Source organism: Papaver somniferum, unplaced genomic scaffold (assembly GCF_003573695.1).
Source record: "Papaver somniferum cultivar HN1 unplaced genomic scaffold, ASM357369v1 unplaced-scaffold_22, whole genome shotgun sequence".
NCBI lineage: Eukaryota > Viridiplantae > Streptophyta > Magnoliopsida > Ranunculales > Papaveraceae > Papaver > Papaver somniferum.
Genome location: NW_020632152.1, coordinates 3,700,553 through 3,728,300, shown reverse-complemented (window position 1 = coordinate 3,728,300; position 27,748 = coordinate 3,700,553). Strand labels below are relative to the sequence as shown.

General features: G+C 39.4%; 3 protein-coding genes across 3 annotated transcripts; 1 reads left to right on the top strand and 2 right to left on the bottom strand.

Annotated features, from left to right (window-relative positions):
* Nucleotides 1-485: 485 nt before the first annotated feature.
* LOC113340623 lies at nucleotides 486-2,645 on the bottom strand. Its single transcript, XM_026585748.1, has 2 exons — nucleotides 1,002-2,645; nucleotides 486-857 (listed from the first exon to the last, which is right to left on the bottom strand). The coding sequence occupies exons 1-2, from the start codon at nucleotides 2,643-2,645 to the stop codon at nucleotides 486-488; spliced, it is 2,016 nt and encodes a 671-aa protein (XP_026441533.1).
* A 12,044-nt stretch (nucleotides 2,646-14,689) lies between these two features.
* Nucleotides 14,690-17,828, bottom strand: LOC113340478 (cinnamoyl-CoA reductase 1-like). The gene is made up of 6 exons (XM_026585615.1): nucleotides 17,446-17,828; nucleotides 17,171-17,340; nucleotides 16,899-17,084; nucleotides 15,508-15,670; nucleotides 15,152-15,338; nucleotides 14,690-15,009 (listed from the first exon to the last, which is right to left on the bottom strand). Exons 1-6 carry the CDS (start codon nucleotides 17,558-17,560, stop codon nucleotides 14,865-14,867), a joined length of 966 nt encoding a protein of 321 aa, XP_026441400.1. The 5' UTR covers nucleotides 17,561-17,828; the 3' UTR covers nucleotides 14,690-14,864.
* A 2,817-nt stretch (nucleotides 17,829-20,645) lies between these two features.
* On the top strand, nucleotides 20,646-22,435 carry LOC113340622. Its single transcript, XM_026585747.1, has 3 exons — nucleotides 20,646-20,791; nucleotides 20,896-20,969; nucleotides 21,300-22,435. The coding sequence occupies exons 1-3, from the start codon at nucleotides 20,646-20,648 to the stop codon at nucleotides 22,433-22,435; spliced, it is 1,356 nt and encodes a 451-aa protein (XP_026441532.1).
* The last annotated feature ends 5,313 nt before the right edge of the window (nucleotides 22,436-27,748 follow it).

Below are 27,748 nucleotides of genomic sequence, written 5' to 3'. Positions count from 1 at the left end.
TCAATGCTTGGGAGAGGGAAGCTGTCCTTCAGACAGGCTTTGTTCCGGTCGCTGAAGTCGATGAAGATTCTAACTCCTCCGTTCTTCTTTGGTACTACAACCTTGTTGGATATCCACTGTGGGTAGTGCGATTTCCTGATTATCCCCGATTCTTGTAACTTCTTTAACTCTTTATCAATGGCCGCGTGTAATTCTGGCGCGATTCGTCTCATCTTTTGTCCTACTGGCTTGAAGCTAGGGTCGATCCTTAGATGGTGACAGCATACCTCCGGATCTATACCCTCCATATCGTGCATGTTCCATGCGAATGCGTCCATGTTTTCCTTTAGCACCGTCCCGAGCTGGTTTACTTGTTCGTACGATAGTAAGGAACCGATCCTTACCACCCTTGGTTCTTCTACAATTCCCAAATTAATCTCCCGAGTAGGTTCCACGGTCGAGAAGTTTGGTCTTGATTCCTTCACCGGCGTCATCTCCTTTAATTTCTATGAAGGCTCGCTTCCTTGTGCTTCGTAATCCATGACCGCCTGTGAAATAACCTTTTCTAGTTCTTCTGCGACTTTGGCTTCTTTAGCCTTTTTCTTCTCTCCCCTTTTTCTTGCTCGTTGCTCCTCATTTATCTGGGCATCGACCTTCATGCACTGTCGCGCTTCTTGTGGATCTCCTACGACCTCCGCTATCCCTTTGTACGTTGGGAACCGTAATCTTTGATGATAGGCCGATGCCACTCCTTTGATTCCCGCGATCCATGGTATTCCGATAGTAGCTTCATAGGGCGAGGCGACATCAACCACACAGAATGTGGTTAAAGTATCCAGGTAGCCACCTCCGTCCGATACCCTTAGAGTTACTTCGCCCTTTGGGATGGTTACCGTCCCATTAAAATCGTATATATGATATGTTGATGGGACGAGTATATCATCTGACAACTCCATCCTTTTGAACGTATCGTAGAAGAGTACTTCAACTGAGCTCCCACTATCTACTAGTATCCTTCTTACCCCCCATTCCTCAATTAGCAGGGTAATAACCAAAGGATCACTGTGAGCTTGGCCGTTCATCGGGACATCCTGGGCCGAGAAAAAGATAGGTCGCATCATCCATGGTTCCATAGGCAAAGCTTTTGCTACACTGAAAATTTCCCTCCCATTATGATCTATCTTGTGGATTCTAGACATTATTCCAGGATTCAGATTGTACGCTTGAGTGGTGGAATGCGAAATCGTGTTGGCAAACTGCGTGGATCTGTCGATCCGAACCAGATGGACTGGTGCGTTGGGCACTGCGGACGTTTGGGCTGGATGTCGGACGAACTGTCTCAGATAACCATCTCTGATAAGGTGGTGCACGATGTATTTTACTTCTCGACAGTTGTTTGTAGAGTAGCCTCGATACCGATGATATTGGAAATATTCCGGGTGATCCTTGGTCTCCTCGAACTGTATCCCTCTTGAAGCTGGGTATATAATGTCATTCCTTTTTTCGACTTCTTTGAAGATTTCTTCCAGTGGAGCATTCAAAGGGGTGTACGTTCTCGCCTCGTGTCTCGGCCTCTTCCCTTTATCTATCCATTCCTTCTTCCCATTTCCTCGCACGGGCGGACTCGGCCGCTTCTCGGGCCGTCTATGAGTATCGTGCGACGTTGACTCGGGTGATGCACTAGCTTCTTGCACTCCTCTATCTATTGACTCTTCCTGAATTTCTTCTAGGGAGATGAAATGCTCTTGCATTTTCCTCATTTCTTTCAATGTTTGTGGTTTCTCAGTGAACATGGCTGCCCAGATGGGATCCGACCTCCCAAGTGCATTTTCGAACCCGAATATCTGCTGGTCGACTGGTACTTTCCCAATTTCCGTACACAAATTTCTCCATCTATCGGTCAAGGATCTGAGAGGTTCTCTGAACCGTCTGGCCAACGTGAATAACCTGTTGACCCTGGGCCGAGGTCTGCTGTTTTGCATGTACGTTTCTAGGAAAGCTTCGACTAGAGTCTCGTAGCTGTCAACTGTCCCTGGTGCGAGGTTGTAAAACCATTTCCTTGCCTCACCTTCCAAGCTTGCCGGGAAGAATTTGCACATTACCACCTCATAGTTTTTCCATTGGATTAGGGACATTGAGTACATCTTCAAGTGCTCAATCGCGTCTCTCGAGCTGTCGAACCTGGATGGGAAGGTGAGGAGCGTGCACTTAAGTGGGAAGGCCCGCAGTTCTAACTCTTGGGTGAACGGGGTCCTCTCGGCGTCACTTATAACCTCGGCGAGCTTGTCTCCTTCGCCGGTTCCTGACAGCTTCCTTATCTTTTCCTCCAACTCTCTCAGCTTGGCTTCAGTCGTATTGTCGGACCTTGTGTTTATCTGCTGATTGTTCCTCTCGCGCCTTTTGTCATCTGTCGATGAATCCTCGGGTGGACCGTATCCCCTGACAGGTGGTGTCGGGGTGGTCCCGATCGACCGGAATTGCTTGGTCCCACTGCATGTGGCGCTTGCCTGATTCGGCCTTGGACCCGATGTCCCTCGTCTTGAGGATCCTCTCGACCTCGACTTTAAGTTCCGTAGTTGATAGTTCTCGAACTCGAGAGACAGATTCCTCTGCTGAAGATCCCTTAAAGCCGCCTCTAGCCTTCTGATGGGTGCTAAAAAGTGCATATTTCTATATATTTTTCTTGGCATTTTACTCATTTCCATTTCCATTTTCCTTACCCATTTCCATGAGAGCCGTCACATTGGATCCATCTCATCATCCAACGGTCGCCTCATCATTGTGCATCAAACTCCGAAGCTCCCGTCAAACACTTTAGTACCTAACTCCATCTGAAGCCGTCAGTTTTGTTGTATCTCATCATCCAACGGTCGCTTCTATCGCGTCGTTGGATCATTCCATCACTTTTTCATCCTACGCTTTCGCTCCGCTGATCATCAACATTTGATACACTCGCCTCACACCCTAGCATCGGAACCTATACCCTTCACCCAAACACTCCCTTCCCTTTTTCCCATCGATCTTATCTACCCCAAATTTCTTTCTTCTTCCCCCGACAACAGTCTGCAACTCCATCCCTTCACCCTCTGCGCCACCATCTCCATACCCTGTCCATCACCAAAAACCCCATAAACCCATTCCCTAGTTGCGTATCTTTCTCGTTCTTAGCAGCCACACACCTTAGGTGCTACAATCAAGAGAGAGATGAAACTAGGGTTTCATCACATTTGAAAAGGAGACCCAAATCGAGGAGTTGATCGAGCAGACAATAACAGAAGAGGAAGAGAAGTACAAGTATGGGTCGAGCAGATTTCAGGAAAGTATTGGTTTTTTAGTAGTTATTTTCGAAACCCTAATTTTCTGATTTGGGGATTTTCATTTAGGGTTTGTAAAAGGGGATTTCTTGTACTATAAATAGATATTAGGTTTGTGTGTGTGAGGGTATGCCTGGACTAGCCAGAGCACCACCAAGAGGACTGGAATAGCCAGTTCCTCAATTGTTCATGTTCTTTTGTTGTTTCACTTTCAATTTCAATTGCTCTTTATGTTTATCATGTTATTAATTACTGTCAACATGTTCTAGTTCATCAGTTAGGGCTTAGATGAAGCCTGAAGACCTTGTTGGGTAGCAAAATCTTAGTGAACACTCTTGTAGGCTTAACTGAATTAAGATGTTAGTGTTCTTGGTGATCAAATGCACCTGTGATTGAGTGTGCTGTAAGAAGACACTCAATGCTAGGGGTGAACTAGAGAATTTAGGGGCTTAACCATCCACATTTAACTGAAGTAGGGAAGTAATGAAGCTTAGGGATCAAACATCACCTGTGATTGAGTGTGCTGTAAGAAGACACTCAATGCTAGGGGTGATGCTAGTGAGCTTAGTTAATTAACTCTCTATCTATGTATGCCCTGGAACATAGGCAGGCTTGAACCTTCACCTAGCTCCATTAGGGACAAGAGCATAAACTAGATTGATGTTGCCTAGCTAGGCCATAAGGTGAATTCAAATCCCCTAGTGCATTTACTGCTTAGCTTCTCTGCCTTAGGCTCACTGCCTTTGTTTAACTGCCACTGTCATTATCACTGCCACTTAGTTTACTGCTTAGGATACTCTTAGCTTAGGAAAGTAGGAAAGCTTCAATCACACACACCTAGTCTCTGTGGATTCGACCCGTACTTGTACACTCACTGCAACAACACCGTGCACTTGCGGTATCACTGTAAGCATCCATTTATTCATCTTACTTGCACATCTATATTCGCCTACCAAGTTTTTGGCGCCGTTGTCGGGGACTTGGCTGCTGTTTTGTTGAAGTTTTTCTTGAATCTTAGTTTGCTGTTTTTGCATAACTTGCTGTGCATCTTACTGTTTTGTATTGCATCAGCATATTGCATCTTAGCTGTAACTTAGTGCATCTGCATCTTGCATATCTTAGTTTGTATCTTAGCCAGCCTCTGGTGCTGCATATTAGTGTAACTTAGCCAGCCTCTGGTGCTGCTGCTGCATCTGCACCTGTAACTTAGTGTAGTGTAACTTAGTTCATCTTTAGCTGTAAGCATAAACATCTGCATCATTTGCATAATCTCTTCTCCTTTGCTTCAACTGCATCATTCTGGGAACTGAACCTCTTCTCTGAGTTGCCAGGTGCTTGTGGTGCTGCTGTTGCAGCCTGTTGCTGCTGAATTGCTCCTGTTGTTGTGCTGTTGTGACTCTGTTTTGCTTGGCTGAGCCCTTGCTGTTGCTGCTGATTGAGGTGAAGCTGGGCCTGCCACTTGCTGCTACTTTCTTCCTCTTCCCTGTGATGCTGGCCTGTGCAGCTTGCTTCTGTGCTGAACCTGTAGAGCTGCTGCTGCCAAGCCTGCAACATTGCCCCTGTTCAGCTACTGCTTGTGGTGCTGCTGAACTTGTGGTGCTGCTGAGCTGCTTCCCCTTGCTGCCCTTGCTGCCTGCTACCCTTGTTGCCTGCTGTTCTAGCTGAATTTGAAGCCTGTGAGCTGCTGGGCTTGATGTTGTGCTGCTAAGGCTGAAACCTGCTGAACCAAAGCTGCAGCTAGAACCCAAGCCAAACTGGTCTGTAAGACAAGCCAAAGAAGAGGGACCAAAGCCCAACTGGGCCTTGAGTGTTGAAGCCAAAGCTTAGGATGATCCAAAGCCCAACTGGGCTTTTGCAACCAAACTGAGCAGCTGGGCTGTGCTTAAGCAAGTAAGCCTAAACCCATTAAGAGAACCCAACCTGTGGGCTTCCATTTTTAATTTGTGGGCTTGTAATAATTTTTTCCACTTTTCTGTTGGGCTTGTAATCCTAATTATTTGTGGGCTTGTTTGTTTAATTGCTTGTGGGCTTGTGGTGTTAGATTGATTTGGGCCTGTAGTTTTAAATTAGAAAAACTGAACTTTTGAAAGCCCAACTGGGCCTCAGACCAAACAAGCAACAGTTGGGTTATTTCAAAAGCTACATTGGGATTCAGTTTGCATACACATTGTGGGCTTAGTTCACCTTCCCTTGTCAAAGCAATTTCTCCCACCAATGTGGGCTTGCTCCCAACATTGAAACCAAAATTCTTGCTCCCAATACTAAAACCAAAATTTTTGCTCCCAATTAAAAACCAAATTTTTCTACCTCTTTAAAAACCAAATGTTTCCCATCAAAACCAAATTTTTTCCCAAAAATCCAAACCCATTAAAAACCAAATTTTTGGCTTTGTAACATAGTTACTTAGCTTTTGAGCCAAATCATGTCTGGATCTTGGTCTACAGTTGGGGAATACAAAAAATCCCTTAGAGAACTTGCGTATGGACATACTCCACGTTATGAACCTCCCATAGACCATGATGTCAATAGTTATAGGAATTATTATGGACATTTTCAAAGTCTCGAGCCTCAATACATGAACCCTAATAACTATTCACACATGCATCATTCACCACAACGTGAAAATGAACATTTTGCTAGTGCCTCACTCACACAATCATCACTGATCGATCAATTAGAAGCTCGAATCACAGCTTTATAAATGCAATCACATGAGGAATCTGTCACATCTAATTTTCTTAGGCAACCTGAAATCTATGCATGTCCCGCATGTGGTAGTTTAGACCATCCTGTTGAGAATTGTCATATTTTGCATAATTTTAGGCAATCTAGAGAAAATCCAAGGTATGAAATGCCCATAAATTGTGAGAATGGTAGTCATTGGGACCATAATCAATCCTTTGAGGGTTGCGATCAATATTTTGTAAACCCTAATGACCATGCACACATGTACCATTCACCACAATTTGAACATGAAGAATTTTGTACTCCCATGAATTTAGACTCCACCACAGAAGCTTTAAGACTCAGTAAGCAAAACTTTGATAGATCTACATCACGAATTCATGCATATTTAGATCAGATTTTGCTTCACCTACAAAAGGAGGAAATTCATGAGGAAATGTATGTTGTCCCTAATGAAGTGTCTAGTCCCATTCAAGTAAATGATGTTGAATATGAACCTAATTTAGAGGAACATGAATCGACTAATGACACCACCACTGTTAATGAGGACCAATATGCATGCTACCATGATGATGATTATGATGATTATGATGATATGTTAGAAGAACATGAAAATATTGTGGAACCTGTTGGCCCTCGACCTTCATGAATGTTGTTTTTTCTAATACTCATTGTAATTCATATGATTTTAATATTGACATGGGATTCGTACAATTATTCTGCGAAGATGAGCATGACATAGGAATAGTTGAATCTTCTGTAGACACTAATGCTAATATGCATGAAAATATATTTGATGTGTCTGATTCTCTACCTAGGTCACATTGTGATATTTCTCCTGATTTGCCGATGCATGAGAATAAATTTGTTGATGATGTTGATGACTCTGATTGTGATCTTGCCAATTTGTTTGATGATTGTGAGCATGTTGTGACACGTGTAGAAGACTTAGGAGATGTTTATGTGATTAGTAATGATGTGCCTATCGTCCTACATAAGTCACAATCTGATGGCCTTCCACCCAACCTAGATTTGGTTTGTACCCATATTGTCAAACCGACTTTTCTAAGAGTCCCTAATCTAGGTTTGGAACTGTGTGCTTCCCAAGTCCTTTTGGACTATTTTGCATCTAAGTATAATATCTTTGAGGAGCCATAGTTGGAATTAGCATGTTTGCCTGTCCCTAGCAAAGTTCATTTCGAGCTAGACCTTGTGCATGATGAACCCCCAAAACTGCGAGATTTTGTTTCCAAAATTTTATCCGTTGAAAAATCCAGGTTTGGGGGTAGCTCATTTTGTTTCACAGCTTCACTTTCATGCCTATCATATTATTATTGTGTGAAGCTGTTGAAACCTCTACACTTTGTCTTTTGGGTTGATCCTCAACTCTTTAGATCGTTAGTGTATGGTGAATTTTTTGTATATAATCCAGTAGATAAAATTTCTTAAAACCCTTTTGTTCCTTTTGTATATATTTTGCTAATCCAATATGATCTCGGCTGAAATATGTTGGATTTTTTTCCTTGAATAACGGAGTTCTAATATTGCTTTCGCCGAAATCGGGTATTCTCTTTCCTTTTTATCTACTCAACATGATCCTCTTCATATGTTGTATTATAATTTTGTTCATATTTTGAAACATTGAGGACAATGTTTAGTTTAGGTTTGGGGGTGAAAAGTAGATACTTTGATAATATGCCATAATTGGAAACAAGAACTCCTTCTTTTTGAAAAAAAATGAAAAAAAAAACGAAAAATCAAAATAAAAAATAAAAAATTGAAAAAAACATAAAAATGGAGCTCATTTACCTTGAAATGTTGACTCTTGTGCAAATATGTAATTATTAGGAGTCTTAGTCTAGATATTTAGGCACCCTGATTCTAGCACAATTCACATAGTGATAAGAAATTTGCACGCGCACGATCTACCAATACATGTATAGCCTCATCCTTGAGGTGTTCTATCGGAAGTTTTAGTTGCCAATCACTTTAGAATACTGAACGAAACTTGACTAGCTTGTTCTTTGGTTGGTTGGGATAGAAGGTGGAGGTTACATTAAGAAAGACAACCATCGAATTTAACTGGGTGCATCAAAAAGGGCTACCTCTTGCAAAGTGTCATGTAATATTTTGTTTCCTTTTGTATATGTATCAAAAGTGTTTCCTTATCAAAAAAAGAAAAAAAAAATCAATCAAGTATTTATCAATTCCATCCTCTCTTGTTCCAAAAATAAAAGAGAGTAGTCAATGTAAATAAGAGTCATGTAAATAGTCATTTTGTTGTTTTATTGTAATAAGCAAGGAAGGGTGTATGCCATTGATGTACAACGCGAGTAATTGTGAAATACCTCCAACTCATTCACAATTCTCGTAAAGTCCGGACAGCTAGCTAGATTTCGACCTTGGTTCTTATCCTGAGAAACTATCTCTTGGTGATTAGTAGTCATAACATCCGATCTTTCTTTACACATGTGTAGATACACTTTACACTCTTATCACATGTCTTTATTTGTTATCAGTGCTAGGATTGTGCCTTCGATAGCTAGATTGACATCTCCATTTTGCTGTGAGCTTAAACTGTCTTGCACATGTCATATTTGATGGAATCTGAGCTTATATTTTGACCTAGAACTTTGTAGGTACGTTCTAAGCAAACCTTCACGAGACTTCACTCGTCCACTAGGGACACTTAGTGGTTTAAAAGGCTTATTGCATTCGCTAAATGCAATCGAGAGACCAGCGACAGTGGTATAGGTAGGATTTCCTTAGTTTTGTTTTACTTGAGGACAAGTAAAATTCAGGTTTGGGGGTATTTGATGAGTGCTAAAAAGTGCATATTTTTATATATTTTTCTTGGCATTTAACTCATATTTTGTGCATTAATTCTACATTTTATCCCATATTCTGTGTTTTCGTTGTTTTCAAGAATAAATACTTTTCTTAATTAATTTTGCATTTTTAGGTACTAAATAAAGTCTGGTTAACTCACAGAGCGAAAAGAGCAAAGGAACGGCAAAGACTCTCGCTAGGAGGAAGCGAAGAATGATGTTTGCAAGAGCCGGATCAACGAGAAGTGGGCTTGAAGAGGAAGAATTGTTCTTAAAGAAGATATGGGATTGGCATACCCAAGGCCAAAAACCCTTAACCAAATCCATTTCCATTTTCCTTACCCATTTCCATGAGAGACGTCAGATTGGATCCATCTCATCATCCAACGGTCGCCTCATCATTGTGCATCAAACTCCGAAGCTCCCGTCAAACACTTTAGTACCTAACTCCATCTGAAGCCGTCAGTTTTGTTGTATCTCATCATCCAACGGTCGCTTCTATCGCGTCGTTGGATCATTCCATCACCTTTTCATCCTACGCTTTCGCTTCGCTGATCATCAACCTTTGATACACCCGCCTCACACCCTAGCACCGGAACCTATACCCTTCACCCAAACACTCCCTTCCCTTATTCCCATCGATCTTATCTTCCCCAAATTTCTTTCTTCTTCCCCCGACAACAGTCTGCAACTCCATCCCTTCACCCTCTGCGCCACCATCTCCATACCCTGTCCATCACCAAAAACCCCATAAACCCATTCCCTAGTTGCCTCTCTTTCTCGTTCTTAGCACCCACACACCTTAGGTGCTACAATCAAGAGAGAGATGAAACTAGGGTTTCATCATAGTTGAAAAGGAGACCCAAATCGAGGAGTTGATCGAGCAGACAATAACAGAAGAGGAAAAGAAGTACAAGTATGGGTCGAGCAGATTTCAGGAAAGTATTGATTTTTTAGTAGTTATTTTCGAAACCCTAATTTTCTGATTTGGGGATTTTCATTTAGGGTTTGTAAAAGGGGATTTCTTGTACTATAAATAGATATTAGGTTTGTGTGTGTGAGGGTATGCCTGGACTAGCCAGACCACCACCAAGAGGACTGGAATAGCCAGTTCATCAATTGTTCATGTTCTGTTGTTGTTTCACTTTCAATTTCAATTGCTCTTTATGTTTATCATGTTATTAATTACTGTCAACATGTTCTAGTTCATCAGTTAGGGCTTAGATGAAGCCTGAAGACCTTGTTGGGTAGCAAAATCTTAGTGAACACTCTTGTAGGCTTAACTGAATTAGGATGTTAGTGTTCTTGGTGATCAAATGCACCTGTGATTGAGTGTGTTGTAAGAAGACACTCAATGCTAGGGGTGAACTAGAGAATTTAGGGGCTTAACCATCCACATTTAACTGAAGTAGGGAAGTAATGAAGCTTAGGGATCAAACATCACCTGTGATTGAGTGTGCTGTAAGAAGACACTCAATGCTAGGGGTGATGCTAGTGAGCTTAGTTAATTAACTCTCTATCTATGTATGCCCTGGAACATAGGCAGGCTTGAACCTTCACCTAGCTCCATTAGGGACAAGAGCATAAACTAGATTGATGCTGCCTAGCTAGGCCATAAGGTGAATTCAAATCCCCTAGTGCATTTACTGCTTAGCTTCTCTTCCTTAGGCTCACTTCCTTTGTTTAACTTCCACTGTCACTATCACTTCCACTTAGTTTACTGCTTAGGATACTCTTAGCTTAGGAAAGTAGGAAAGCTTCAATCACACACACTTAGTCTCTGTGGATTCGACCCGTACTTGTGCACTCACTGCAACAACACCGTGCACTTGCGGTATCACTGTAAGCATCCATTTATTCATCTTATTTGCACATCTATATTCGCCTACCACCTTCTTTGACTTTCTAGAATCGCGAGCAGTGTTAGATTTGTACTCTCATGGCTGGAGTGACCATTTGGATGGCCTAGATGGCAGGGGGTGGTGCCATCATCACAGGTGGTGGAGGTGGTATAGTGGGAGGTATATGAGTAAATGTCGCTGGATCGACCCCGATAGTCTCTTCTCGTCCCAGTTGTACTCGCCTTAACCGTTCTTGCTCTCGTCCGAGGGATTCTTGATACTCATCTTGTCGTCTGATGTTTCGTCTTTGAGCATGCAGGATCAATGCTTCTTCATCATCTTCTGTGTCTGACGCGGTAAGTCCATCTATTTGATCGTCCCTCATTGGGGGTGAGGCGATTCGCTCCAGAGGCGATGGGTCATCGTCCCGTCCTAGATCAATCTCCTCGTCAACAGTTGGCATACCTCTTGCAGCGTCTCGTGATTCCTCTGGTGGTGGAATTCCCGTCACTCCCTCTCCTCGTCCCAGTTACTCCCCCTTGCATGCTACTACCGGAAATCGTGCGGTTCCTCAAAGTTCTCCCTATCCCTGACGTGCTAGCCATCGGACGTGGTGTACTGTCAGTCCGAGAGTCGTCCCTACCTACGTCAGCAAAAACAGACAACACCTTACTTTGACCTGTTTTGAAAAGTTTCTACAGTACGTACAGTTTTTGGAAGAAAAAGGTGACTGACACTAAGACTGAGTTTTATCTGCCAAGCTAACCTTGCTAGTTTGCCCTGTTCAGACACTAAGTCTTTTTTTTAGACGGGTATCATGCTACGTCGCTTTCAAGGACACGAAGTTGCTCTCAGTACCACGACTCTGCATTAACTACAATTTGTCCTACATTTCCTAGACTCCAAATCATTAGCACCTAGTTTTTTGCGGGTAAAAAGGTCCAAATTCGTACTTTTATGAGGTCAGCATGCCATGGAAAAAGCTAAACTAAGACTTATGCACTTCCTTGGAACTACAAAGGGATGTCTTCTCTTGATTCCTTGGGTTCTTTCACTAGCGGTCGATGATCTCGCCGTGCTGTTGTTTCGGCACTTTCCCAAGCCAACATGGAATCCCAAGCAACTTCAACCATACATCAAAGATGTCACTTGGGAGTTTATGGGTATTCCGTTTTCGAACTCTCAAGACAATAACTAAGATCAAAATACGAAGAGAAGTACGAAAGATACTATGAAAACGAAAATTGAGACCCGAAAAAAGACTCGCCTAGTGACAAGACTAGTCGACTGTTCAGATTCGAGCCAACTGAAAATGTTTGCTAACAACTCGATTTTCCGAAGAAAACTTAACTATACAACAGACTTTAAACCAAATTATGACAAACAGACTTTCGCCGGGCAGAGTCCATCCCATAGCATCAACTAACATGCAAAGTGTTTTTAGGAGCTTTTGGATCGTCTCTGCCGGTACATGTAGTCAAGGTATCCGGAGAACTTAGACGTTCCCCTTAGTCGGCGCCAGAATGTAGTGGTATAAAACCACACACTACATCCAACTAGGTATAAGATGATTTCACACAAAAGGAAGCTACATAAACAAATATAGACACAAGGATTTACATGGTTCGGTATGATTACCTACGTCCACGGGGTGAAAGGATGAATGTTATTATTCTTCTTCTTTGGTTACAAGTTGTACTATCTCTCTCTCTCTCTAGTGATGAAGTTCTCTCAACTCAAGTAGGATGCCTTGTTTTCTCTCTCTTTCAACCTGCCTTTCTCTCTCGACTAGCCCTTATATTTATAGGCCAAAGTCGACGTACAACAGAATTACAGTGGTCACATTACATTACTTTAGCTGTTCTCTATCGGACCTTCACTGATCGCCCGACTTCCTGGTTTGACCGATAGTTCTTTACCCGAGGCCGAATCCGAATCGCCTGGCTAGCACGATGTCGCCCTTCTTTCTTCTCGTTCCTTTGTTTGACTATCTTTCTTCGTTTGACCGAGTGTTTTCTGATTGCTCGCTTGATCTGTCAGAAGATAAGGGTCATGTCGCAACCGACAGCTGTTGGGCCATCACGTCCGACCCACATGATGCCTCGCTCTTTGCACCGTTTGGTTCTATCTTGTGTTGCACCGCTCTTTATTCTTTGGTGTATCCTAGCTTAGGATCCTGCCACCTAGCTCTGTGGATTATCTACACCTACACAAATTTTAGACTCTACACCTGAAATGATTTTCCATTTCTAACAGACATGTGACGATGACACTGAACTTTTATCAGAATCATAGGGAAATGGGTCCCACAATGAGTTAAAAGTTGGCGTCAGAATATCCAGATTACAGAATGATTGGATTGTTCTGTCCAATTTCATGATTTAACGGAAATATCTTAGGCCAGTATGATAAGAATGGAGGCGGACAATCTCATCTGGAATTCATGATTCACTAACGGAAGTCATGATTCACTAATGGCGGGATAATGCACAGACGGGGAATTTTTTGTACAAAAAGCACTAGGTAATGGGAGTTTGCACAGACTAATCTCCTCTTGAGTTTTGTAATTTTTCAATAAGAAAAGAGAAAGAACCATCTCTATTTGTCCATCTCCGGTTGTTACTGTTTGGTTGCATGATTTCCTCCATTGTTTTCCTCATCCATACTGCAATTGATCCGGAGAATATGATTTTGAATTTTAAACCTCCTGCTCCTCTTTCAATAATTTTGTAGCCCTCTTGATTTCCCAAAGCTTGCTCGGTAAATTCAGAAGTTTTTGAATTAATCCGGCCGGGTGATTGATACGGAGTTTTCTCTGCTCTCAGACACCCTCTCTTCTCATCTCTGGGGATTAGCTGCAGTTGATTCAAGTGGTAGAGACATAATGCACTTTAGTTCTAGTTCCAGTTTCGTATCCACAGCCGAGTGCTAACGAAAAATGAAACAACCACCTTTCCAAGACCTTTTTTCTTCGTACCCTGTGGGTAGAGGTGTAAAACGTGCCGGCACGGCACGGCCCGGCACACGAAGTAGTGTGCTTCACGTGCTAGTGACGTGATGTGTTTTACTAGTCAAAAGCTAAGCACAGCACAGCCCACAGGCACTATTCCAATCTTTCGTAGGGGAGGTAACACAAATTACCAATCTTTACAGGGGAGGTAATGCAAATTAACAATCTTTACATGGGAGGTAACGCAAATTACCCCCAAAAAATAAAAACCACATGTAAGCTAGTGCTGAGTCATCTAATTTGGAATAGACAGAATTACTGACAAGGAGAGGTTTTGCTAATTTTATTTCTGTAGGGGAGGTAATGCAAATTACCGATCTTTACAGGGGAGGCAACGCAAATTACCCCTATATTTTTCAAATATTTTGGTATTATATGTGTTGTTATAAAAATAAGCTAGTATAAAATGTCAAAATGAAATATATTTTCCAAATATTTAGGTATGATGTGTTGTTATAAAAATAAGCTAGCATAAAATATCAAAAACTAGCTGGAATAGTGACTCTTTTGTGAAATTTACACAAAATGTAATGTATTATGCCTTCTTATATGATGTATTTGTGCATGTTATGACGTGCTTTCTTAACGTGTTGTGCTGTGCTGGGCCACGTGCTTATCCGTGTCACGTGCTGTGCTGTGCTACTGTGCTAATTAGGCTAACCCAGCACAGCCCATGAAACTAACATGCTGGGCCGTGTTGGGCTAAATCACGTGCTGGGCTAAATCACGTCTCAGATTTTAGCGTGCTGGGCTGGGCTCGTGCTAGCACAGCCCAATTTACACCTCTACCTGTGGGAGTCCCGGTCGATTCCAAAACCAGACCATGGGAACAATTTCTAGAGTGCACCAAGAGTGATGGATCTAGCGTGCAGCAAGAGTGATGGAGTAGGAGTGCATTCCCGTCCTTGACTAGTCAACGTTACTTTTCTCCCACCCTTGACCAATCAACAGCACTCTAAGAGAGGACCGTTGCCGAAAATCAAATGTTTTTTGCAAGGAACATTACAAGATATATGATGAAGGTGTCCATTATGAGCCTAACTCTTTCATTTTTGCATAGAGACGAGATATATTTCAGGCATAGAAATTCGTTCTCATATTATTCAGCGTCTTTTGATTTTACTGAAATCTTACGAATAAGTTCAGTATGAGCAATTTAATTGCAACTATGCTTCAAAAAAACAAATTTAACTGCAGCTACATACGTTTAAGAAATGTATCCTTTCTCTTTTAAACTCTCCACCGAGTCCTTAATGATTTGCTCCATCGAGGTAAACTGTATTCCCAAGTCCATGAGTTTCTTAGATCCATCCTCAGTTCGCAATAATCCTGGCTGGGTATCCTTTGGTATCCTACATGAGAAACAATAAAATGTTGGAAGCTTAAATATTGTAAGAACCAATTCTTCGAAATCCAAAACAGAAAATGTGTACCAGCATTTGCTTTACAACTTCAATGCTAGTATCTTGTAGTTGAGGATTCCAAGTGATTTACCTGGGCACATTGTACTCGGGGTAAAGTTCTGCAACTTTGGCTGCAAAGTCACCGTAATGACGTATAGCTTCAACACACAAATGCCTTCCTGACGCCGCTGGGTTCTCATACAGCAGAATATGAGCTAGAGCAACATCCTTCACATGAACTGGTCCCATATAAAAATTCTCATACTCTTCAGTACACCCTGTTATAAAAACAACATCTGAACTTCAGAATATGTGACAATAGTTGTCACTCTTCAGAATACATTCAAACTACAGAAATTATGCCATTTCTGAAGTCAACAAGAGCACCTTTCCGATAGTGAAATCAATAAAGTGTTTGCATAATACAGTTAAAGGTCAACGCATTACCTTGTATGAGGCGAATCAGCATCAACATGCTAGCATTGACAGCGGGCGGAATTATAGGTCCCATTACAGTTCCGGGGTGGATCACGACCACATCTAGCCTTGTTTCCTTAGCAAAATCCCATGCGGCTTTCTCTGCCATTATTTTAGAAGCTGGGTACCATAACTGTCAATGAACCAGAATAACATAAACATCGAATATACTGACGCCATTAAAATATCACAAACAACAAGAATCTTTTATACATGGGTGTGATTCATCTTTTTTTTTTTTTGCTAGGTGATTCATCAAATACTTGCATTACCATTCCAGTCAACTTAGTTTCTTAAAACAAGATATGCACCATCGTGCTAGTCACGGTTTGTGGTACAATAACCACAGAATATACCAATTCCAATTCCAGTACTCAAAATTGCAGATAAGGAGCTTTAGACCTGTGTGATTGAAAATAGGCATCAAAAACTCAAGTACCCTAGATTCTAGTTTCTAGATACAATTATCAATTTGGTCTTTGTTTTTGCTAACTCAAATGTCAGACACATCCGACTCATCAACTCGAATGGAAATCCACCGGGAACCAGCTCAAACAAGTTAAGGTACATTTCTAAACACGACTCCATGACTCAAACCTAAGGCCAAGTCAACCCTTTAGAAAAGTAAAATGGACAAGCTCTACTGACAGAGAACTAACACCAACTCTCTGATGTCAAATTAGCAGAATTACAAACACTCCCAAGTGATCACAAAAACTAATTCCCTTTTGCTCGCAGAGGTCTCAGTCATGGTGTTTGGTGGTGAATTGGCCGAACCTTCCAATACTAAATATTGCGTATAGAGGATCAAGATAAGCAGCCTTAGACCTCCAAGTTTGCAAATATGCATCAAAACCTCAACTTAAATACATTCTAGTTTCTAATTCAACTGACTGCTAAATCGGAGACATCCTACTCATTAAACTAAATGAATATCTACCAATTGAAACGAGTGACCTATGTTTTTATACTAGTAGGCACAAACAACACACTCCTAACTTGGTTCCGTAAAACAAGATCTGCAGCACAGCTCTCAGAGTCTAGTTTTCAATCATGGATTGTGGTACAAGAACAGCAGCAAATCCATCCATTTTTAACTCCGCTACCCAATATTGCAGATGATTTCTTGACCTTTGGATTGCAAATTTGCATCTAAACCTCATTTAAACTACACTAGTTTCGGATACAAATATCACTTAATTGTTTTTGCTAACTCCATTGCACGTTAAATCGGACATATTCGACTAATTAAGTTCAATTGCACGTTAAATCGGACATATTCGACTAATTCAGTTAAATGGACTAAAATCAAACAAGTAAGATGCATTCTGTAACAATCCAAAGTGAATAGAAAAACTCACTCCATTTTGCTTGCAATAATCAAGATCAGCCCAACAATCCTCCCTTTTAGGTACATCAGCTGGCCAATTAGGACTCGGCGTAATGGCTGAAATCGATGAAGTTAATACAACTCGTTTCACTCCACATTCCTTTGCTGCTTTAAGCACATTCATTGTTCCCTTTACTGCAGGATCCAACAATTGCCTCTGAGAAAACAAAAATTCAATCAAATTAGCTGCAATTACAGGAAACTGATGATGTTCATCAAAATTTTGGAAGGTAGAATTAGAACCTGAGGATCATCAACTGTATCAACAATACAAGGAGAAGCTAAATGGAAAACACCAACAGTTCCCTTAACAGCTGAAAACACAGAATCATAGTCCAGAAGATCAATTTGGAAGAGATGCAGAGATTCAGCTCCTTCTAGGGACTTCAAATGCTTCGTTTCTTTCTCATCATCTGAAAAATTCATATATTCATTGATCAAAGAGTTGGAACTTGATAAAAGCTAATGAAAGGGTAAAATAGGAATAAAAGGATGAAAAGAGTGTGGATATACTGAACTGAGGTTTTGGACGGTGGCGTGGACGGTGTAACCACCGCCGAGAAGGAGACGTACGAGCCAGGAACCGATGAATCCGCTACCTCCGGTTACGCATACCAATCTCTTCTCCGACATCTTTATCTGTCTCTGGTGAGAGTCTCTGAACTGAAGTGAAGTGCAGTGTCAAGACAATAGTGAACACTACCTAATAAAATTGGGTGTGGGACCCAGTAGAGTTGCCGACACGTATCTACAATGGTAAAGACCCGGCACGATCAGTAAAGACGCGGCACGATTAGAGTCTGCGGAAGGATTTGGAGTATCCGGCGGGTGAACCATAAAAGCAAAAACAGGAAGTTTTAAGGTAGACCCAAACAATTATTCCTGTGTTGTACATATATCCATATCCGATAACTCGCGATTCAAGATACTATCTTTTTCATGTGATCGTATTTATTGAAGTCGAGTTGGGCAGTCATTTTTCTCTCAAAAAATGCTAACCTCGAAACTTATGTTGATAACAACGGTTTAGAAAATCGGAAACATAATATGAGAATTTCCAGAACATAAATTATTCATATAGGTTGTAGCATGCCCAACAATTCTTGTCAATCATATCTATCCCTTCAAATCAAAAACAATTGTTCTTCTCTCTCACAGAGGAGAGGACCAAACATATAGGGTCAAACGGGTTTTATGTATGAGTCAACGCACAAGGCAATGACTTGATCAAAATCCACCCAATATTCATCAGAACATGTAAATAACATGACTTGGAGTATTTTAAGTTCAGATTGACTAATGCAATCAAGGTAACAACGACCCAATTAGTAATAACAATAACCAAAATGTCTCAAACGGTAACCAATTAAAATGTCTCCAATGGCAGTAGTGATCTGAATCAATCTTTAGATATTCATAGCGGCACGAATAGGTGGGCTGACTCTACTTTGGAGATGTGGTACCAGTTGTAATATGAACTTGATGATGATCTTGATGGAATTGTTGCTGCCTTTTCTTTTATTGTTAAGCCTAAACTAAGTAACTCTAAAACTATGTCAAGATTCAACCTAACAATACTAACATTACAACAACAAAACAAAAATGAGTTACAAGAAATACGAAATACAACATTAGTCCTAGATCAAGTAACGTTAAAACTGACAGATAACCAAGAGAAGATAGAAAAACCAATCCACTCGGAGCCAGAGTTGATACCTTTGTTGCATCTTGGTATTCATTACTAGAAATGATTGACTACATACCATCTCTCTATAAGGGAGAATAAATTTCAGCTAAAAAGCTACCAAGACCAAACATGAAAAAAAGAAAATGCATAGATCGGGAAAACACAAAAACAAAAACTAAAGCAAGAAACGACGAACATGGATATGGCTGATAACAGATTAAAAATGACTTTATGTGATATGAAACCAAAATTAATAATGAAGCAATCTCACTTCTTAAACCAAATCACAATTATACTATGAACACATCAAAAGATTGAAGGAAAACAGGAGAAATTATGCCCAAAAACAAATATAAAAATGAGATTAATATATGATGTGATTGTAGATAATGTAAAAAGATTCGTTCTACCCAAATTTGTGTGCAGGTTCAATTTTTAGACCTAATTCTAAAAAATATGTAAAAGGTAATAACAGTATTGCGAGAGATTGGGAATGAGGATTCCACCATAAATCTTATTCATGTGATTCATATAATTATTCAAGACAATTGTATCTCAAATAATAATAATATATTGGCTTTATGTCTTTGTCAAGATTAACTGTAAATAATAAGCATGATGTTCGTTTCAGGAATCATGAGTATCATCACTTTCATTATCGAGGAAGTTACGTAGTTACCACGCGAAGCGAAGAGAGAAAGTGAATTGCAAAATGGAAAAAAGCGCTCTGAGGATCAGGAGATTTTAGGAGTCAACTCAGTAGAAAAATCGATTTTCAAAATCCTCTTTTCTGCTTTGACTTTCATGATTTGAGTTTTATTTCCCAGTGTTTTTAGTTTTCTTAATTCTCTGTTAATGCATAATTAAGTTTTGTTTCATTGGATACTGTGGAATCATCCTATGAACAAAGTTTTTTCTACATATTAGTTTCTCTTAAAAACCTTTGGATATTGTGGAATCCAGTTGTGGAGCTTCAGGAATGTCAGTTTCTGGATTAAACGCTATGGTGTCGAAAGCAGTGGTGCCAATCATCCTTATTACGATGATTCATATCAGTAGATTAGGAATATCCCATATCCTTCCCAAAACAAGTAGAACAAAAGCTTATCACATTCATCCTATAACAAGCAGATTGAAACCATGGATTCACCATGATTCGTCAAGAAACCAACTCAGTCAGTACCGATCCACTGAAATTCAAAATTTCAAATTTCCCCCTACAATCAAGCAGTCGAATTTCCGGACTTTACTCTATGGTAACTTTCGTTACATATTCATCGGCAATTCCTCCCATAAAATGCAATACAAAAGAGCTAGGCTGGGCGTGCAAGATATTATCTACATTCAAGGAAAATCTAGTCAAGCCATTAATGCAGATATTCTTCTTAACAAAATTAGTTACAAAGATCAACCCAATATCCGTAATTGGTTAAGTTTTAGGAATATACTCCAATATTCTTGGGTTTTCAATGACATATCAAAAATCCTTTATAAGTATAAATACAAATATAATTTTGGAAGAAATAGTACCAGAAAACATACAATCATTCATCTAAGAAAGATACAGAGAAGACACTCGAAAATCCCTTCAATAGATTCAAGCTCAAGCAACCGTGCATATCGAATCAATCATCTTTCAAGGAAACTGAGAAATGCAGCCTTGGAAGTACCATCTGAATGAAGAAGGGCTGTTGGAATCACACAAGTTTCTGATACTGCTGAGGAATGGTCCACGACCATTCTAGGAAAGATGATGTTTAAAGACAAGATACCTATGAGGAATATCAAGGAAAGTATCAACTCACTTTGGAGGCAATACAAAAACAAGGAAATCAGAGTCATGGGTCATAACCTCATGTTGGTGAAGCTGAATAATGAAGAAGAACAAAATATTGTCATTCAAAATGGCTCTTGGATCGTGGGAGAAGAACTCTTTGCAGTCAATAAATTTGTAGCTGGCACCTATGCAACGGATTATACATTCACGCACCATATATTAACCTGATTTTCATTGATGAAGCAATAGGTTTTATGGGGAGAAAAATTGCAACTATACCTGAAAATTGCCGACCAAGATATGGCAATACCGTGAAGGCTAGAATAGAAATTGATCTTATGAAGCCATTACATCGTGGAGGATGGTGGAAAATTGCTAATGAAGGAGAGGAATGGATTAGGTATCACTGGGATCTCCAACCAAAGAAAATTTGCGACAAGTATTTTTTATTGACCACCAAGATAACTCGTGTTTGAATACTTCATGGCTGTTATATCTTGACAGCCTCACTTCAGCTGAGTACGAAGAGACACTGAATAATGAAGCTGACGTTGCTGAAAGTGTTGATGATGAAAGAGGCATGTCTAACCCTTTAGAATAGGTGATGAGAGATGAGGATGGTACTGAAGAACTAAGACAGTCAAAAAGAATGAGAAACTCGGTCCTTAACCAAGAACCCTCCATGAACCCACATAACATTCATGCTCTACCCCCTAACACCGCTGCAATTGGCACATCTACTGATATGAACACATCTAAATGAGTGGTTAATAATGAAACAAAAACTATGCAAGTTGAACCTACAAATGGACATGAAGGCGCTGCAAAGGTAACCTCTTGTTATTCCTCTCTCAATCTTGATTTTTACTTATCTTTTGAGTATAAAAAGTGTTTTTTTGTTCATGTAGGATACATCCATTTTTCACTTTACTATAATATCTTCCTTAATAGTGTGCATAGAAATCAGCTAAGAATGAAAATAATAGCCTGGAACTATAATGGTTTTGTTAAGAAAAATGCTATAAGTTACATGCTTGATATAAACAAAATGTTAAGCCCAGACATTGTTTTCCTTCAAGAAACAAAAATCAAATCTAGTAAAATCTTACAGCATGTTAGAACCTTAAATTTTCCCAACCAATTCTTTGTCACTTCTATAGGAAGAAGTAGAGGATTGTGCCTCTTGTGGAAAGATGGATTCAATCTAGATATTATTTATAGTGATAACAACATGTTACATTGTCTTTTTCATAGTGATCCTGCTAAACCCAAATGGGTATTATCCTGTGTCTATGGCTCTCCATATCCTCAGCGGAGAAAACATCAGTGGAATCTCCTAAAAGATATTAGCTCTCATTTTGATGTCTTGACTCCTTGGATAATGTTGGTAGATTTAAATATAACTCTGCATGAAGATGAAAGATATAATAACTCCGGGTCTAGCTCTTTTTACTCGACTGTTAGTCAGATAATTCAGGATATGGGTCTCAGTGACTTAGGTTATCATGGTAACCCTTTTACCTGGACAAATAACTCCCATGGTACTGGTAAAATTCGCTCTAGACTTGATAGAGCTTTAAAGAACTCTGATTGGTTACTGCACTTTCATGATTCATGTCTGAAACATTTACCTTTCTTGGTTTCTGATCATTGCCCTGTATTGTTAGATGTTTTCCCTAATAATGTTAACAGTGTAAGAAACTGGAAGTTTTTTGAATGCTGGTTAAGAGATAAAACTTGTAAAGACCAAATCAGCAAAGCTTGGACTAAACAATTTCGAGTATCTCCGGGTTATATCTTGGACAACAAACTCTCAGAAACAAGAAGAGATTTATCGAAATGGAACATAGAAGTTTTTGGTAACATACAAGGGAACCTCAAAGTTCTGCAACAACAACTCAGCGATCTCCAGCAACCATCTGCAAATGGTATTGACAACACAACTTTATTTGAAAAAGTGGAAAAGGACATAGAAGAATGGCATAAGCGAGAAGAGGTATTCTACAGGAAAAAGTCAAGAGATGTTTTCTTTCATGAGGTGTAGAGAATACGAAGAATTTTCATCTCCAGGCTAATAAAAGAAGAGTGTGAAAAAAGATTGAATCACTTGAAAGAAAGAATGGAGATTGGTGTAGTGGCAAGGAACAACTCTAAACTCTCTTGACTGAACACTTCAAAAGCATTATGACTACTTTGAATCCTACAGATAATGAAGAATTATTGAATCTACTATCACCGTGCATCACTGAAGAAGAAAACATCATGCCTACCAAAGTGCCAAATGAGATAGAAATATCAAACACGCTTAAGCAGATGCATCCATGGAAAGCTTCGGGACCAGAAGGCTTTCCTCCGAGATTTTTTCAGTCTAATTGGAGCATTGTCAAGGACGACGTCATATGCATGGTACAAAAAATTTTCCGTACTGGAAAATTACTTAAGAATATCAATAAGACTAATTTATGTCTCATTCCCAAGTGAAAGCTTCCACAAACAACTGGAGATTACATACCAATAGAGTTATGTAACTCTACATATAAGCTGATAACAAATATTTTAGGAAACATGATGAAAACTCAGTTGGAGAAAATCATATCACCAATGCAAGCCGCTTACGTCCATGGTAGACAGATTGGCGATAACATAACTCTATCTCAAGAGTTAATTCACTACATGAAGAGGAAAAAAACAAAAAAACACCATATGGCTCTAAAGATGGATATGTCAAAGGCATTCGATCAAGTAGAATGGAGTTTCCTAAATAAGGTAATACAAAAGGTAGGCTTCAACAACAAATGGTGTGAACTAATTCAGGAATGCATAAGTACTTTAGAGATTCATATCCTCTTAAATGGAGCTCCATGTAAGCCTTTTAAACCCACAAGAGGAATAAGGCAAGGCGACCCAATCTCGCCTAATTTATTCTTGCTGACGATGGAGGTTTTTACTAGGGCTTTGGCAAAAGCAGAATCAGATGGGAAGATCCAAGGCATTAAGATCTCAAGGAAAGCTCCACAAGTCAGTCACCTATTATTTGCGGATGATTGCTTAGTCTTTGCAAAATATGATATTTAGAATGTGACAAATGTCTTGCAGGTTATCAAGTATTTTAACGACTTATCAAGATAACAAATCAACTTTCAAAAATCAGCTGTGTTCTTCTCCAAAAAATATGCATCCAAGGCATTTTAGAATGTTGCTAAGAAGTTTAAAGAAGAATAATATGGATCTAGACGAAAAGTACTTAGGAATTCGCTTATTTCTAAATAGGAAGAAAACTACATCTTTCTCCTCACTGGTGGATCACATAAAAAATAGGTTAACAAGATGGAGAGGTAAATTTATCAACCAAAATGGTAGATCAATCCTAGTTAAACATGTTCTCAATACCTTACCATCACACCATGTGGGAGTTTTTAAGATTCCAGATGCAACAATTAAGGAGCTGGATACAGTGCAGAGGAATTTTTGGTGGGGAAAAGAGAAAACAGGTGGACTATATCTTACAGGCTGGTCTACAATTGGTAAACAAAAACAAGATGGAGGTATGGGTTTTAGAGATCTAAAAGCTTTCAACCAAGATCTTCTTACCAAAGTTGCTTGGAGATTACTTAAGAATGAAGACAAACTTTGGGGCAAGGCTCTAAAGGAAAGATACTTTCCAAATACACGCAAAAAAGAAGAAGAACTCAACATGGGCATGGAAAAGTTTACATGGTAGAATGCATTTTATCAAAGACAACAGTTTCTGGGTGGCTGGCAATGGTGATTTGATCTCAACTTCGGAGGATAACTGGATTGAAAGGAAACAAATTCCACCAGTGAAAAAACGGGGGTCTAACAACACCACCCAATATTTCGCTTAGAAATCTGTATGGACAAACTCCAATATACTTTTTATGAGAATCAACTAGACAGTCAGATTCAATCAATAAAAAGATATATCAAAGAGCTTGTATCTCAATCTCTCGATTTGATCTTTACTCAAGCAAATAGAAATCTGCGAGTCTTTATCAAAGAGAGATAACTTGGACGGTACCAAAGACCAATGTCCAAGGATCAATCAATATCAATCAACAACCAAAGGTTGGATTTCCAATTGATGATCACGAACGCACAACCTGTATTATTTCAATTATATAAAATATAATGCGGAAAGGAAATAACACAAACACCAAAAATTCTGATAACGAGAAAACCGCAAATGCAGAAAAACCCCGGGACCTAGTCCATATTGAATACACACTGTATTGAGCCGCTACAGAAACTAGCCTACTCCAAGCTAACTTCGGACTGGACTATAGTTGAACCCCTATCAATCTCCCACTGATACAAGGTACAGTTGTACTCTTACGCCTCTGATCCCAGCAGGATACGGCGCACTTGATTCCCTTAGCTGATCTCACCCACAACCAAGAGTTGTTGTAACCCAAAATCAGGGTTTTGACTTAGGTACAAAGCAATCCTTATTTACCGTTAGATGAAAACCTAATTTAGATTAAAGCTAATATTTCTCACCCGTTAGATCGAAAACTTATCTTGTCACACACACTTGGGTAAACGTTTACTGGGTTCGTGAAAACCATGCCTAAACGTGTACGTTCATGTTGGTTCAACATAGTAACCCAAAAGGTCAACCATATGATCATTTCATATTAACCTTGTTTTTCTTCACCATAACTAGTTCAATTGACTCAAATGAACTAGTTAGAGAGTTGTTCAATTACTATGAGATCTTATGTAACTAAACAAGACACAATTGAAACAAAGATGATTCGATTCGATTAAATCGGCTCATGAACATTATAGCCACGGTTTGCATAAAGCATTCCTTAGTAATTTAATGTTTCTTTTTCAGAGCACATCTTTAGATCATAACCTCTTAAGTTCACAAACAAGTTCGCGGACTTAAGATAACCGGTTGATTTTTCCAAACTCAGCAGAAATTCTCGGTTCGAGAACTTCCGCCAGTTCGCGGACTAAGCACACAAACGAGTTCTGTAAAATCCAACAGAAATTCTCGGTCGAGAACTTCCGACAGTTCGCGGGCTTGGCAAGCCAATTCTACAATCCACCCGATTTCTCTTGATCAACAAAGTTCGAAAACTTCGGTTCAAGGAATACATGGTTATGTAATCTAAACTCTCATTTCAATCATTGGGACATTCTCAGAGGACGCTATGTAGCCGTTATTCACAGACCGATTCACGTCAGAGCAATTCTCAAAGTGATTGAAACTTTCATGACTTTCGTCACTAGGTGAAGATAAACTTGATCAAAGCGAAACTCTTTACCAACACACGATTTCGAAATAAAAGATAAGCAGTGAATGCTCAGCTCGAAATGTCAAGTGTGTATGATCTAGTCTATATAACATACGACTTTTGTCTCATAAGAAGTAGGAGATAGAATAGATAGACTTTTGAGTGATAGATAAGTTCAACTCTCCACATACCTTTTTGTTAATGAAGTTCCACGGTTCCTTGTGTAGATCTTCGTCTTTTTATGATGAATTGCCATGAAGTCTTTGATCTTAACTACACTTTTCCTATCCTAGTCCGAGACTTAGCTATGTAGGCTAGAAATGAAGACTCATAGTTTTGATCACTAACATTGACAAACATGCTTGAGATAGCAACGCATGCGAGGTTGACCGAGCTATGCTCTAACAATCTCCCCCTTTGTCAATTTTAGTGACAAAACTATTAATACATATGGAATACAAAAAAGATAAACTTTGGTGGCTCCTATTCCATAGTCTAATCTTCAACGTTCCCTGAAATCTTCGTCCTTCCAAGTACTCCAATGATCCCAAAGGTTGTAAGTTTAGCATCACCGTTGTTGAAGATCCGTAGACATAACAATGAGAGAAATCGAGATTCTCGATCATTATTATACAGTGTCATAGTACTATTATGTAACATCAAATTCCAATTGTATCACGACTTCAACAATAATATTATGGTGATATGTATCGCTCCCCCTTAGTCAATACTCCATCTCGATCATGGAAAACACCTCCCCTTACACAATGATCCGAAAACCATATGTATTTGTAGTGTGAACTACAATATTTCTCCCCCTTTTTGTCAATAAAATTGGCAAAGGTACAAGAACGGGATCATAATGAAATTTCCACAAGAGACATTTCATAGACTAAAAGAAAAAATAAATACCAACTTAATTTAGATGCAATCATAAAGCCGAAGCTAAATGCATTCATCAAAGAGTTTTAAGATACAAGATAACCCCTATAAAATTCCACAACCGCTCTCCCCGCAAGATATTACCATTAAGCACAAGTTCAAAAGAACTCTCCCCCCATTTGACGTCATTCCCGAAAGAACAACAAGAGCGACCTTAACTTCGAAATAAAAGAAAGACTTTTTATTGGATACCAAAAACCATGAGAATGATTTTCTATATCCAAAACTCAACCAAATTAACCACAAGTAAACCATGATTAATTTAATTGGAATAAACAACTAAATCAAAGCACAAAAGTGATCAATTTGATTGAAGGTGCTCAACATAAGTAAACTTACGGAGCTACGACGAAGGTAATCATACGAAGACGACTAACTTAATCGTTCAAATACTCAACATAAGGAAAACCTTACGGAGTATGCGACTATATTAGCCTGTAGAACATGATTAGTATAGTCGTTCATATACTCAACACAATAATTTGTGGAATATATGAAAACTCAACTAGACTAGTTACAAGAGAACCTATAATTAATCCAATTGTAATACCAATAACCAAAATAATCACCGAAGTAATCAATTCAATTATTTTGGGCTCAACATAAGAGAACTTATGGAACCCCGACTAAGTTCATCATAGAAAATGACAACCTTAACCGTACATGTACTCAACATAACAAAGAAAACTTATGGAGTACAAACTAAATAACCAAACTAGTTGATTAATTTAGTTCCTAATGCTCAACATATAGTATCTTATGGAACAACCAACAAAACCAATAATAAAAATCGACTTAGTTGTATCGTGCTCAACATAAGATACACAATGGAGCCTTTACGGTAAAACATAATAAAATGGATCAATGAAGATCAATACCGTGGATAACATACAAGGATTTATTCTATTTTCCATCATAACGATATAATTGACTTTATCCCTGTCAAACGAAAGATTTTATCTTATTTTCCATCAAATACATGATTATATAGGCATAACTTTTGTAATTGTCAAAAATCTATTCGTTCTTTCATCAATACGAATACTAATTCATGAACGACTTTACTTTTGACGCAATATGGGACATTCAAGTTCACGGACGCAAACAATACATATCCCATAAAAATATTGCAATATGTCAAACCATTAAAA